The 11,800-nt window shown below is 46.7% G+C and overlaps 5 protein-coding genes across 5 annotated transcripts; 2 read left to right on the top strand and 3 right to left on the bottom strand.

Annotated features, from left to right (window-relative positions):
- Positions 1-395: 395 nt before the first annotated feature.
- On the bottom strand, positions 396-2,076 carry F4812DRAFT_446049 (ribosomal family S4e-domain-containing protein). The gene is made up of 3 exons (XM_047935609.1): positions 1,961-2,076; positions 1,323-1,745; positions 396-1,170 (listed from the first exon to the last, which is right to left on the bottom strand). Exons 1-3 carry the CDS (start codon positions 1,972-1,974, stop codon positions 819-821), a joined length of 789 nt encoding a protein of 262 aa, XP_047786016.1. The 5' UTR covers positions 1,975-2,076; the 3' UTR covers positions 396-818.
- An 846-nt stretch (positions 2,077-2,922) lies between these two features.
- Positions 2,923-5,092, bottom strand: F4812DRAFT_238412 (uncharacterized protein). Its single transcript, XM_047930606.1, has 2 exons — positions 4,893-5,092; positions 2,923-4,829 (listed from the first exon to the last, which is right to left on the bottom strand). The coding sequence occupies exon 2, from the start codon at positions 4,711-4,713 to the stop codon at positions 3,079-3,081; it is 1,635 nt and encodes a 544-aa protein (XP_047786017.1). The 5' UTR covers positions 4,714-4,829; positions 4,893-5,092; the 3' UTR covers positions 2,923-3,078.
- An 896-nt stretch (positions 5,093-5,988) lies between these two features.
- Positions 5,989-7,674, top strand: F4812DRAFT_446055 (uncharacterized protein). Its single transcript, XM_047935610.1, has 4 exons — positions 5,989-6,694; positions 6,826-7,050; positions 7,293-7,401; positions 7,492-7,674. The coding sequence occupies exons 1-4, from the start codon at positions 6,633-6,635 to the stop codon at positions 7,579-7,581; spliced, it is 486 nt and encodes a 161-aa protein (XP_047786018.1). The 5' UTR covers positions 5,989-6,632; the 3' UTR covers positions 7,582-7,674.
- Positions 7,675-8,022: 348 nt separating this feature from the next.
- F4812DRAFT_463532 (uncharacterized protein) lies at positions 8,023-9,201 on the bottom strand (the record flags this gene model as incomplete). Its single annotated transcript, XM_047938223.1, has 2 exons — positions 8,023-8,695; positions 8,753-9,201. 2 exons carry the CDS (start codon positions 9,199-9,201, stop codon positions 8,023-8,025), a joined length of 1,122 nt encoding a protein of 373 aa, XP_047786019.1.
- A 1,632-nt stretch (positions 9,202-10,833) lies between these two features.
- Positions 10,834-11,546, top strand: F4812DRAFT_238542 (protein translocase SEC6). Its single transcript, XM_047930607.1, has 3 exons — positions 10,834-11,021; positions 11,247-11,333; positions 11,394-11,546. The coding sequence occupies exons 1-3, from the start codon at positions 10,940-10,942 to the stop codon at positions 11,432-11,434; spliced, it is 210 nt and encodes a 69-aa protein (XP_047786020.1). The 5' UTR covers positions 10,834-10,939; the 3' UTR covers positions 11,435-11,546.
- Positions 11,547-11,800: the final 254 nt, after the last annotated feature.

Consider the following 11,800-nt stretch of genomic DNA (forward strand, 5'->3'; position numbering starts at 1 on the left):
TATCCAGCCTTGAAATTCGAAGAGTCTAACGACATGCCTCTATTAATGTGCGTATAAATTCCCTGGCAAGCAAAGAGAATTACTCTGGAAGGGGGGAGGGGGACGGTTCTACCTACCTACTCCCTCACCAAGGCAAACCCAACAAGGAACAGGTAGGTGTAGCTCCAAGTCTCGGACATACTGTACTACCTAACTTAGGTAGGTAGGTATGCATTCCGCAGAACGGAGAATACGCACAAAAAAAGAAAATAAGCGGTGAAGGGACGATGGCTTCGGGAAAGGATAAGATGGAGTTAGACTGATTGATAGGCGTGTGAGATCCCGTGCAGGATATCGTGCATCAAGCAATGAGGCATGGGGAGAGAATTTACACATGCAAGCTATTACGAACAGGATGGGCTTATGATACTATTTTGAAGTGGCAAATATGCGTATCTAAGCCTTCCCAAGCCCTCTTCGTCGGGGATTGCTCAATAGGGGCTATCTCTCAATAGGGACAGTCAGTATCAGGAAAAACTATAGGCGAGAGGTACAGTACATTAGGTACGTTGAGAACACGACGTATCGACAGAAAGCCACGAATTAGGATATGATAATACACGATTTACAGAACCAAGCGTGTAACTGCCTAACGTAGAGGCGGGATCAGGAGGTCAATTAATTCTCATTTATCATTGACCTAGGTAAACCACGAATCTTACTCCTTTTGGTAAGATTTGAATCGGATATGCCACAGACTCCAGTTCCCATGCGTTGTTGCGAAAAAGTCAACCCTCTGCCAGATCCCGTTTTTGTTGTTTTACCGAAAAATAAAGACCTTAGTGGCCGGCCAGAGCGTGGGCTCGGCGGCGGTCACGCTCCTCTGCGATGGTGAGCTTGACACCCTTACCCTTAGGCAGAGAGATCCAGGGCTTCTCAGAGCCGATGACGAAGACGTTGCTCTCACGGGTGGCAAAGGTGTTCTCAATGGCGTCCTTGATGTGGACGATGTTGAAACCTCCATCGTGGCGCTCACGGTGGGTGATGACACCGACACGACCCATGTTGCGACCACCAGTGACCATGGCGATGGCACCAGTGTCGAACTTGATGAAGTCTTCAATACGGCCATTCTCAAGGTTGATCTTGACTGTGTCGTTGACCTTGATCAGAGGGTCAGGGTAGCGGATGCTGTAAGAAAAAGAAAGAGATCACGTTAGCATGCGCGGAGGAAAGGGGGGACATACCAGCCATCAGTTCGAAGCTCGATCTTATCACAAGATGGAAAAGGTGGTTCAACCAAAGCTTGATCCAACGGCTGAATGATGTCTGACAGAACTCACGTTCTCGCATCGTGCGTGACCAAGAATGGGATTCCGCCCTTGCCAAGTTGCACTCGCTTGACCTTGCCGAGCTTGTACTCGGCCTCCTCAGCCTGGATTCGGTGGATGGTGTATCGGCCCTTGGTGTCGTAGATGAGTCGGAAGTTCTCGCCAGTCTTCTCGAGGGTGATGACGTCCATGAAGCCGGCGGGGTAGGTGCTGTCGGTGCGGATCTTGCCGTCAACCTTGACCAGGCGCTGCATGAGGATGGCCCTGGTCTCGCGGTAGTTCAAGGCATACTTGAGGCGGTTGCGGATGAAGATGATGAGGGGCATGCAGTCGCGCTGCTTGTGAGGACCGGCCGAGGGCTTGGGGGCGTAGACACCCGATAGCTTGTCGAGAAGCCAGTGGGAGGGGGCGCTCAGGCGCTTCTGGTGCTTCTTGCTGTAGATTGGAACATGATTAGTTACGTGTTGCGTAAAATTTCAGCTGTAAGAAGTTTCATATTCAAAGTTCGCGTTCGTTTTTTTGTTTTCTCGTCTTCGAGTATCGCGATGAATTCTCAAGCAAAGACAAGCGTCGTTTCTCCGAATGCAATCGGAAAAAAGAGCATTGAACCTATAAAGAAGGATAGATAGAGATGTGTGTATGGTACTTACGGTCCACGAGCCATTTTGACTGTTCAACGATGGGGTATTGGAGTTATCGTGAAGTGGCAGATTCGTGTGGATGGATGTCAAATTGCGACTTGAGAAAAGTTGAATTGGAATGTGCCTAGTTCCAAATTTTGCGGGAAGCGAGAAAAAGGCAGGTTTGTGCCCTAGTGCGTGGGTGGGGCTTGAATTTTAGGTGATCAGTGCCAGAGCAGCTGCCAGACTGCCAGCTGCGAAAAAAAAAAAAAAAAAAAAAAAAAACCTCTTGGCATTTGTCCCACAAATGGAATTGTTGAGTCCACTTGGTTAGGTACGTACCACGATCATTGATTCTAGGCCCGTACCTAACCCAGAGAGCTCCAGGGCTATTACGTACATGATGTACCTGAGTGCATTCCCAGTATTATAACGAAGCCGAGGTTGAGATTACAAGGTACCTAGGATATACAGGTATTTGCTATTATTTTACTTTATTTACTACAAAGTAATGGATTGCTAGCATAGGTTTGCTCTCACCTTTAAAGGAAATACATATCTGAGTCCACGTAAATTACTCACATCCAACGGCTTCAACTTGTCTCGTTGGGATATGCATAATCCCTACGTAGTAAAATGCATCGTCTCAAATTTGTTAATAAATTTAAAAGTCACTTTGCTTGCTTGCTACGGCTAATACGACTTCCAGCCGTTTGTCCTAAAACCCACGCCCTTCCTACCCTTCATGCCCTTAGTATATGCCATTTTCGTATGATTCGCACACCTCGGTCAGTACTACAATCCGTACACATATTATACCTATGTAATGCTCTGTAACGACAGGACCTTTCATGCTCCGTACGGCATAAAAATCAGGTACATCTCCTCTCGCGCGATTCCGACGCCGGTCCGGATGGAGCTTGGAGCTTTCTGGCAAATCTCTGGCAACTGTCGACTTGAAAAAAAAACACCATCTTACACACCTTGGCCTACCACCTTGTAGTATAGTCTATCTCTCTCCGCCTCTAAGGTAGATTCTGAGCCTCAGCCGTATAAGCCTATTGCCATTAGAATATCTTGATTACCCCCTCTTAAAGGAGTTTTACTAGTTTGTCTTCTCACGACCCATTTGACCTGACCCGCAGATTTCATCCTGGGCCACGTCTTTCCGAAGGCGGCTCGCTTGCAACCTGCGTATCGTCGAGGAGAAGCCGTGATATGTCCATTTCTCCTATGCTACCGGTCCCAAAGCCCGGTCCAGGGCCCTCGTTCCAGTAAAGGTTCGGATGTAGCTGTTGGGACGATTCCCCAGTTTCCATAAGGCTAGAAGGGAGTGGCCACTTTGGCATGTCTTCTTTCGAGTTGCTCCGATTGAGTTGGGGCTCAAGCAGAGCCGACTTAGAAACATGTAGTGAATTTTCGATTGCCATATTAACAGAAGGCTCCAACAAATTGTTGCCTCGTCCTGGCTGCCCAGGTTCCCTAACTTGCATGGCCGTCTTTTCCGTACCTGCAAATTTCTCGGGATATTTATTTCGTAGCCGATCTCGTAAGTCAGTCGGTTGTCTACTGGACAGGTTGAATCTGGGATCTCTTTGGATCTTAGTCCACTGCGGTCCGTATAATTCAAAGCCTTCCAATATCTCTCTATCATCCTGCTCGGAAAACGGACGTCGCTCTCTTCGATGTGACTTTTTGAACGGTCCTTTGATGCCCAACTCCACCAGATCTTCCATTTTCTTGCGATGAGCCCTACTTTTACGTTGCCTCGCGGGCGTGGGGTCAGAATCATTCTGGGCCGATTGGGTCTGCTCAGCTTCAACCTCTTCTTCCGTTTCGTTCAGTATATTTTCGGACATAAGACCCTTCGTCGGCTTCCCCTTGCCCTTTAGGCTAGGCCGTTTTTCTCGAGATATGTCGCCCCCAACTGACGGGCTTGCTCGGAGCTCTTCGGGGCAGCAAGTCCGAAACCTATCTTTTAGATCGCCCGCAGTCCGATCGTTGAATCTGTACTCGGGATCTTCCAAGATATCTGTCCATCTTCCAACACCATGCTTGCTCACACCGAGTAATAAATGATTCGTCTCTTCTTCTGACCATTTTCGTCGCGGCTTGGCTGCCCGCCGCTTAACTTTCCCCGTTGGTGTTCGCTCGGGTTCGGGTGGAGGACTCGGGTTTCCTTTCTCTTCAACAGGTTCCGATGTTTCGGGGGGCATTGTAATGCTGAGAGCCTGCGGAGGTTCGGAATGCGGGCGGTTATCGAAAGAACCAGAAGATATTGGCGGGAAAAGAGAGGCGTCGGATGGCGGTTCGAGTAACCCTACAATGATTGGGGGAAACATATGCTGTTGGGTAGCCGCTTTCTGTTTCTTGAGCGGCTGCGGTAGCTGCACGAAGTCCTCTTTCAAAGGCCGCCTTTTCTTTCCAAGATCTTCGGTATTATCTGGTGTGTCATCTAGTATCATGCGCAGATCCTGGGACGATATGTGGCTTAGTAAAGCTCGCTCCGATGGTTGACTAACATCTGTTCTCGAAGTCATGTTCATGGCGGGAACCTCCTCTACGACCGAATGCAGGGACGGCATAGACTGCGAGGCTAATTGACCCAGGTTCGTTTCCGGCACTTCGGATCTTTGGCCAGCATCGGGTTCGATGGGATGGAAACGGCCGGGAGGCTTAGGTAAGGGAAGAGCTTTGATGGGCGGAAGCTCAGCATGGTGAGGCCGTGGTGTAGCAGTTGATTCGTTCAGCAGATGAATGAGTCGCGGCTCGATAGTAGCCATCGTGGGTCGATGGTAATTGACAAGAGAAGGGCATTGGGAGAGAAGAAGAAAAAAAAAGGGTCACGAACGGACTCTTTGTTTGCACGGAGGGGCGAGAGGCGAAAGAATGGCGAGAACTGGAAGTGAAAGTGGAAGTGGAAGTAAAAGTAGAAGTGGGATAGGCGATAAGGGAGACGAACAGTCGAGACTCGTAAGAGACCAGGGAAAATAGCGAGGACACTACTGTTTGATCTGTCTGATGAGTGAGAAATACCAATAACCACGAGAGCTCAACACAGTATGATAACTGTCCGACTCTGTCTGCGTGTTCTCTATTTTTTTTTCTGTCTGCTTCTGACTAGCTATGTCTATTTCTGGTAGACAGATGCGAAGAAAAAAAAAGAAAAAGAGAAAAAAAGTAATAAGGCTTTAGGGACTATGGTTAACAACGGAAAGAGACAGAAGGAGAGAAAGAGCGAAGAATGATTAAAAACGGCGTGTAGACGGGATGAATCACTAATAAAACCATCAAATAGATCCTAGGATCATTACATCCTCGTTAACCCGCTTTTTGATTCTTACTTTTGAGGGGGGAATGAAATAATAAGAATAGTAATAGAATATAATAGGAAAGATAACATAAAAAGAAAAATAAAAAGGAAAACCACTTTCTCCTATCATTGATAGGACCAAAATATGGCTGCAGGTGCTAGAAAATGGAAAAGGGTATTAGTGCGGATTGGCCGCGTTTGCGTTTTCTGCTCAGTATTTTTCTTTCTCAGTGCTGCTTCAATGTGAAGACGCCATTGGAGACCGTAGAGACCATAGGAAACCATAGGAAAACAATTAATCCCTATCCCGTTAATCCCTCCCTTTAAATGTAGAGAGAGACAGAGAGAGACAGAAGAGCGATCAATGATCAGTGACCGGCAAAGTGAACACCAACCTTTTACCTACCTAACCTATACCTTCGGTGTAGGTACCTTACCTAGAGCTAATGTACTAAAACCAATGCAGCAATTTTATTAAACCGATTAGGTTATAGGTGATGATAGTTGCCTTCGGGGGTGCCGGAACCTTTTGGGGGTCAATGGCCCTGCAAGAGAAAAAAAACCTCAAGAGAGAGCCTTTCTAGGTATGTTTTAAAAAAAAAGAGTGGAAGAAAAAAAAAAGAAAAATTGAGGAGGGATGTTTTTCTGGTTACACTAGAGATAACAAGTAGCGAATATCAATCAAATTAATCATCCTCCTCCTCTCGGCTGGGTAAAATGCCAAGAATTCATCAAATCTGCAACTGCGATGGAACAATCTGATGTGTTTCTTTTCTTTTCCTGGGCGGACCTTTCTCTTACTCCCGTTTGATCCTTTGAAGTTTCCGTACCTGTAGCGCCTGTAGCATTGCCCAATCGGGACAATCCCGCCCTGCTATGTACCTATCCCGCCGCTATCCTCCCTAGCAGCTCCCTTTCTTTCCCCTATTCTGACAACCCGCACTCCACGCCGGGTTCGGTTCGGGTTCGGCACTTTGGGTACCTCGAAAACAAACACCACTGGAAGCCCACGATCGTTCGACTTACTCATCATACCCAACCCGTATCCTCATTGTTTCAACTTCTTCATCGTCTTTCTTCTTTCCTTCTCGAGGCGTTAGACCCATTTTTACTAAATCTTACGACGATCTACACTTGATCTAACTACCTTTAGTCCGATTCAAGATCTTTCATCAGACCGAATTACTACACGTGGTCTGCCTCTGTGACCTGATATTGGACAAGCAGAATATCTACATACCACTTACACCCAACACTTCTATCTGGTAACACTCTATCCGTTACCTGCCATAATTAATCTGGTTGGACACCGAGTTAGATGTTTAATATCAGCTATTTATTACGAGTTCATCAAGGTTAGGTACTGAGTCTAAGACATCTTGAAAAGTCATGGCCTCGCAACTACCGGCGTTCCCCCGCACCATCTTCACTATCGTAGAGCCTATCTCTCTGTAAGTAAAAGTTACGATAATCTTTTTGGATTAATACATTACCTACCTAAGGTACCTGATATCGACCTACATAACCTATCTTTTATTATTATTACTACTACTACTAACACCGTGTTCGCCCATCAATTCAGTATTGGGGGTTTCCTCGGCCCCTTCCTGGACCCTGAATGGTTCATAAACTCTCAGATCGACGCCCCTCCTGGCAGTGATGATAGCTTCGCTCCTCGAGATGACAATGCGCGCTTGATTGCCCTCCAGCTAGGCAACACATACGGACTCCTGTTTCTCCTCGGTGTTGCTGTGCTATATACTACCACCGAGCTCAAGGTCGTCCGTAACTATCTCATAGCTCTATGGTTCGTTCACTTTAGGAGGTAGTTTCTAACACCTCTTCCTCTTCTCATAACTATGTCATTGTGTCCCCCTTCCCCAAATAACTTTATATAACTGCCCCCGCGCGCCTTCCAGACCCATGCGGCAAGGGTGGCATTGCATTCCATAATAATCCGTTTATATATACCTACCTACCTAGGTATATCCATCTTCATATACTTCGTACCCATACGTCTCCCTCATACTAATTTCTCTGAAATGATAGGATCGCGGACATAAGCCACGTCGGCGTTACGTGCTGGCTGCTTGGGTATGATAGAACGTTGGACGTTGGTTCGTGGAATGCCGTGACCTGGGGTAACGTTGGTTTTACCGTAAGTCCCACTTCCATTTTCCGTCCATCCATCCATCCTCATTTTTTTTCATATTTCCAACCACTGACACGGACTCGATAAAACAAAAAGACCTTTCTATGCCTAACCCGTACAGCTTACCTTCTTGGCCTCTTTGGCCCAGACCGTCAAGCTATCACCAGATCCAAAAAGATAGCTTAAAATAGGTTCAGTAGGTACCTACCTAGGTTAGGTACCTGTTACTTGAGTAATTAAACCACCCTTAAGGAACACAAATAAAACAAAATAATACTATAGGCTTAGCTTTGCTCGATTCATACCTAACCTATGAAAGACGAACAGTCCCCCAAGTAACTTCAAAAACAAGTTTTCAATTGACCGGAGAATTTTACCATATCCCCCCTTGAGGCGGCCCTTCTGCCTGCCTCCCCTGCCTGCCTACCTGCAACATAATTGCTCGTCTGTCCGTGTTCCCTTTCCGTTTACAATGCCTGAAAACTTTTTTTCTTTTTTATTTTCGAAATTGTAAAAGCCATAATAACCACCCCGTGCGAAAATTAAATGCTCGACCTTAATAGGCAATACTTGTCCCGAATTGCGTTGAGAGGGGGCTGTTAAGAGTGAACACAGATGTGACTGTCTTTAGTTTTCGCGCGGCCGTTTGGCTCCGTGGGGGTTCTGCCAGTCGGACTGCTGCTGGTTGCCGCTGAAGAAGGCCGGGTTGAAATGTGCCGGTTGCTGGAAACCCATCATGGGCATACCCATTCCGCCCATTCCACCCATCATACCGTTATTCATACCGGCGTTCATACCAGGGTTCATTCCACCACGTCCACCGCGCATGCCTCCACCACGCATTCCTCCGCCCATACCTCCTCCGGGCATCATGCCACCACGGAAACCAAAGTTACCGCCGCCGCCGCCACCACCGCCACCCATATTGTTGAAACCAAAGTTTCCTCCGCCCATATTGTTATTGAAGCCGCTAGGGACATTGTTGTTGTGGAAGCCACCTCCCATATTGCCGTTGAAGTTGCGGTTGAATCCTCCACGGGGACCCCCAAAGTTACCACGTCCTCTGAAGTTGCCACGGTCGTTGTATCCTCCTACGTTCGAGCCTCCTCGAGTTTGTCCGTCCTTGTTAGCTCTAGCAGGCGCATCCTTCGGTAAAGTCTTGAACGGATTGTTCGTATGCGATGTGTATATGACTGTGACCTTCTTGCCCCCAGGTTGAGTGGACGTGGCAGCGGCATTCTCTATCTGGCGCTTGGCAGCAGTGGCAGCTTGTTGGGAGGCAAATTCGATATATGCTTGGCTGTAATGAGCATGTTAGTCAAATGTCACCAACTCTACCGCATACGTTATTGCGTACCCTTTGCTCTTGCCATTGACTTTGTGTTCGCTGAATGTGATGTCCTTCAGTTCGTCCTCGCAGGAAGCCTGTCGAATCCAACCGCGGATCTCGTCATCTGTAGTCCACCATTGAAGTTCTGAGAGCAGTAAGGCGCTGGTAGCACCTGGATCGATAGGTCTATTGTCTGACGTCTCCTTACGCTTCACACCTTGCTGGTATGACTGGGTGGCTGTCGCGCCGTTACTTTGGGTATCCATATTCTGCTGATCGTTGTCGTAATCGTCGTTGTGGGTGTGTGCGGTAGATTCGGGATTAGAACCGTTGGCAATGGTTATAGAAGAGTTGTTTTCATAAGCATGATTATTGGGATCATCGAGTCTAGAGTCATCGGCATCCACATTGGTGTTGTTGTCATTCGCGTCGTTCGCGTCACCATAGACATCAATCTCGAAGTCCTCGTCCGCCATATCGGAAAAGCGTGACTGGGGAATGATGCTGCAATATCAATGAGAGACTAAGAAGAAAGGGTAGCTCTGAAGCTCTGAAGTCTGATGTCTGTCAAGTGATGATGTATTCAGAGTAGATACAAGTGCCTGTTATCTTCCACTCCATATCATCAGTCAACAAGAAATACATGTTGGGCATCCTCAGCCGGATAAGAGAAGAAAAAAAAAGAAACAAAATAAGAGGAAGAGATTTTTTTTCACGATATCGAATACGTACACTTAGTAGCCTTTGAAGATAGATATTCCCAATGAGCTGAGCCCTTTAAGTAGGATAATCCCCCTTTGCACGATGATGATGAGGGTCCAGGATAAATGGAAATATCAAAGGCGAAGCTCTGTGCTTGCAGCCTTTGGGTAGTCTTCCTCGAATTAAGCGCGTGCGCAGGTCCCTTTTTTCTTCTTCTTTTTCCTCAAATGCTTGAAAGTGTTGAGTGACTGCAAAAATGATGGTTGGTTTAAAGTACAAGCAGCGCGATATTCTTTTGGAAGTAGAAAAGACGTAGAATGGTTCCCCAAGTCTTTTTTTCCCTAAGAATTGTTCGATATTATGGAAGTATTAGTAGAAACGTATTGTATTGTATCTCCCCCAAAGTGTCCTGTCACTTGGGAAAGTTCACGGTTCGGGAATAATTAATGTCCTTCTCGAACCTGATAGGTAAGGTACCTAGACCAAACGTGGTTTAAGAAAGAAGATGAAGATGAAGAAGAATAAATAAAAAAGAGAGGGGAAAAATAAAATAAAACAAGACCTCAAAAACTTAGGCAATGTAAAAAAGGACAAGAAAAAAACAAGAGTGACAAGAGGGAGAGAGGAAAGGAGTTGGCAACGCGTCGTAAGCGGCTTGGATAAGGTACTACTTAGAGATACACATAGTCGGGCAATAGAGGGAATGAGTCAGTCCTGAAGCTACACCTGACAATGCTGACGGTAATGTGGCTGATGAGATGAAAGGTTGGGAATCAAATTCGTGTGTTGTGTTTTGCCGTTGTTGAACTTGAAAGTTTGACCTTTTGACCTTCGTTCTGGGTGAGGAAATGGTTTTAGATGGAACTGGACTCGACAGCTAAAAATTACCGACAACAGGCAGACAGGGGAGGTTCAAGCCCGAAGGTCTAGCGCTAAAATGCTAGAACGGTAAAAACGGGCTGAGCTTTTGGGGGGGTTAGAGGCCCACTATTCAGATGCTTAAATGAGGCTGCGGGTAGGCTGCGGCAGGCGCCGATATTGGTCGGTCTGCCCTCCTTAGCTTACCTAAATATAAGGTAGGAGTGGATGCATGGGCATGCACATCCATTAGGTAACCCCGTAACCCCGTAACTCACGTGCACCTGTAGCTAACTTGGACCTGGCCGTTTTTTTCAAAGGTATGATTTTGCTGGCCGGGCAGCCAGGCCAGATTGCAACTGCGGCGAGGTTCCACTTTAGCGCATTTGAAGATTAAACGTACCTGAACATTTACTGGGAAATCTGGCCGTATCCATCCCATCGTCAACCACTTTACAAACCTTCAATTCCTTTTCTCACTTCTCACTTCTCACTCCTTTGTATAGCAAGCCAACAATTTAAACTTAAAGTCCTCCCATAAGCTATTACGAACAAGATATCTCTTGCTTTCCGTTCTACGCATTCATCCACAACCCAACTTAACCCAACTCAACTCAGCTCAGCTCAGCTCAACTCAACTCAACTTTATCCACAATGTCGGACGTTCAAGATATCCTCGAAATCCCCAAGGACTTCGTCAAGGACGGCATGCAATTCATGACGCGATGCACCAAGCGTATGTCCACCTTTCCGCTCCATGTCTCCATATTCCGTATACCCCATATCACCAATGTCCTGTGGAGCTCGATCATCGCGAGCCCAGTAGAAAGCATCCAAGCATGCAAGGCAAAAAAAAAAAAAAAAAAAAAGAGAACTAAGCGAAGCAAGAGGAAGATGAATGAATACATTGCAAGGACGTGGATTAAGGACGGATATGCTGACAAGTTTGTTTTTCTTATAGCTGACAAGCGCGAATTCATCCAAATCAGCAAGGCCGTCGGTGTCGGTTTCTTGGTCATGGGCGCCATTGGCTACTTGATAAAACTGAGTATGGCCTGACTCCAGTGTGCGAAGGAAGAGTCGTTTTTTACTAATATTCTGCCTCCAGTCCACATCCCCGTCAACAACATCCTAGTGGGAGCCGCATAAGAGACATGGAAAATAGGTTGTCATGAGAAGAGAGGCACGGAGTTTGGTTGGCTACGGTGCACGACCATGGGGAAAAATTATGCATAGTGAAGACCCCCGAGAGACGGAAGACATTCACATTACTATATACTGCGAGACGTCTGTAATGATATGGTACTACACTACATACGATCGATTACTACGGTCGAGGTCGGGAAAGAGATATAGGCTTTTCTCGATTAATCATGAAGGAGGACGCAAGCATAAGGCCGTCTAAGCGCTCCTGTATTTTCTCTGCTGGCGTTGGTATCTCTAAGCCATTGTATAAATATCGATTTTCGGTGCTTCATACAAATGAGCGAACTTGTGCAGAAGTATATAAGCCGT

This window comes from Daldinia caldariorum (assembly GCF_022478825.1).
Source record: "Daldinia caldariorum strain CBS 122874 unplaced genomic scaffold F4812scaffold_25, whole genome shotgun sequence".
NCBI classification, from domain to species: Eukaryota; Fungi; Ascomycota; class Sordariomycetes; order Xylariales; family Hypoxylaceae; genus Daldinia; species Daldinia caldariorum.

Bases quoted from the DNA above. Each gene is read 5' to 3' on its own strand.
- F4812DRAFT_446049 (XM_047935609.1), bottom strand. The intron at 1,171-1,322 runs GTGAGTTCTGTC...TTTTTCTTACAG, and splicing joins GTCACGCACGATGCGAGAAC to CATCCGCTACCCTGACCCTC.
- F4812DRAFT_238412 (XM_047930606.1), bottom strand. From the start codon at position 4,713: ATGGCTACTATCGAGCCGCGACTCATTCATCTGCTGAACGAATCAACT.
- F4812DRAFT_446055 (XM_047935610.1), top strand. From the start codon at position 6,633: ATGGCCTCGCAACTACCGGCGTTCCCCCGCACCATCTTCACTATCGTA. The intron at 7,051-7,292 runs GTTCGTTCACTT...CTGAAATGATAG, and splicing joins AACTATCTCATAGCTCTATG to GATCGCGGACATAAGCCACG. The intron at 7,402-7,491 runs GTAAGTCCCACT...TAAAACAAAAAG, and splicing joins GGGGTAACGTTGGTTTTACC to ACCTTTCTATGCCTAACCCG.
- F4812DRAFT_238542 (XM_047930607.1), top strand. From the start codon at position 10,940: ATGTCGGACGTTCAAGATATCCTCGAAATCCCCAAGGACTTCGTCAAG. The intron at 11,022-11,246 runs GTATGTCCACCT...TTTTTCTTATAG, and splicing joins CATGACGCGATGCACCAAGC to CTGACAAGCGCGAATTCATC. The intron at 11,334-11,393 runs GTATGGCCTGAC...TTCTGCCTCCAG, and splicing joins TGGCTACTTGATAAAACTGA to TCCACATCCCCGTCAACAAC.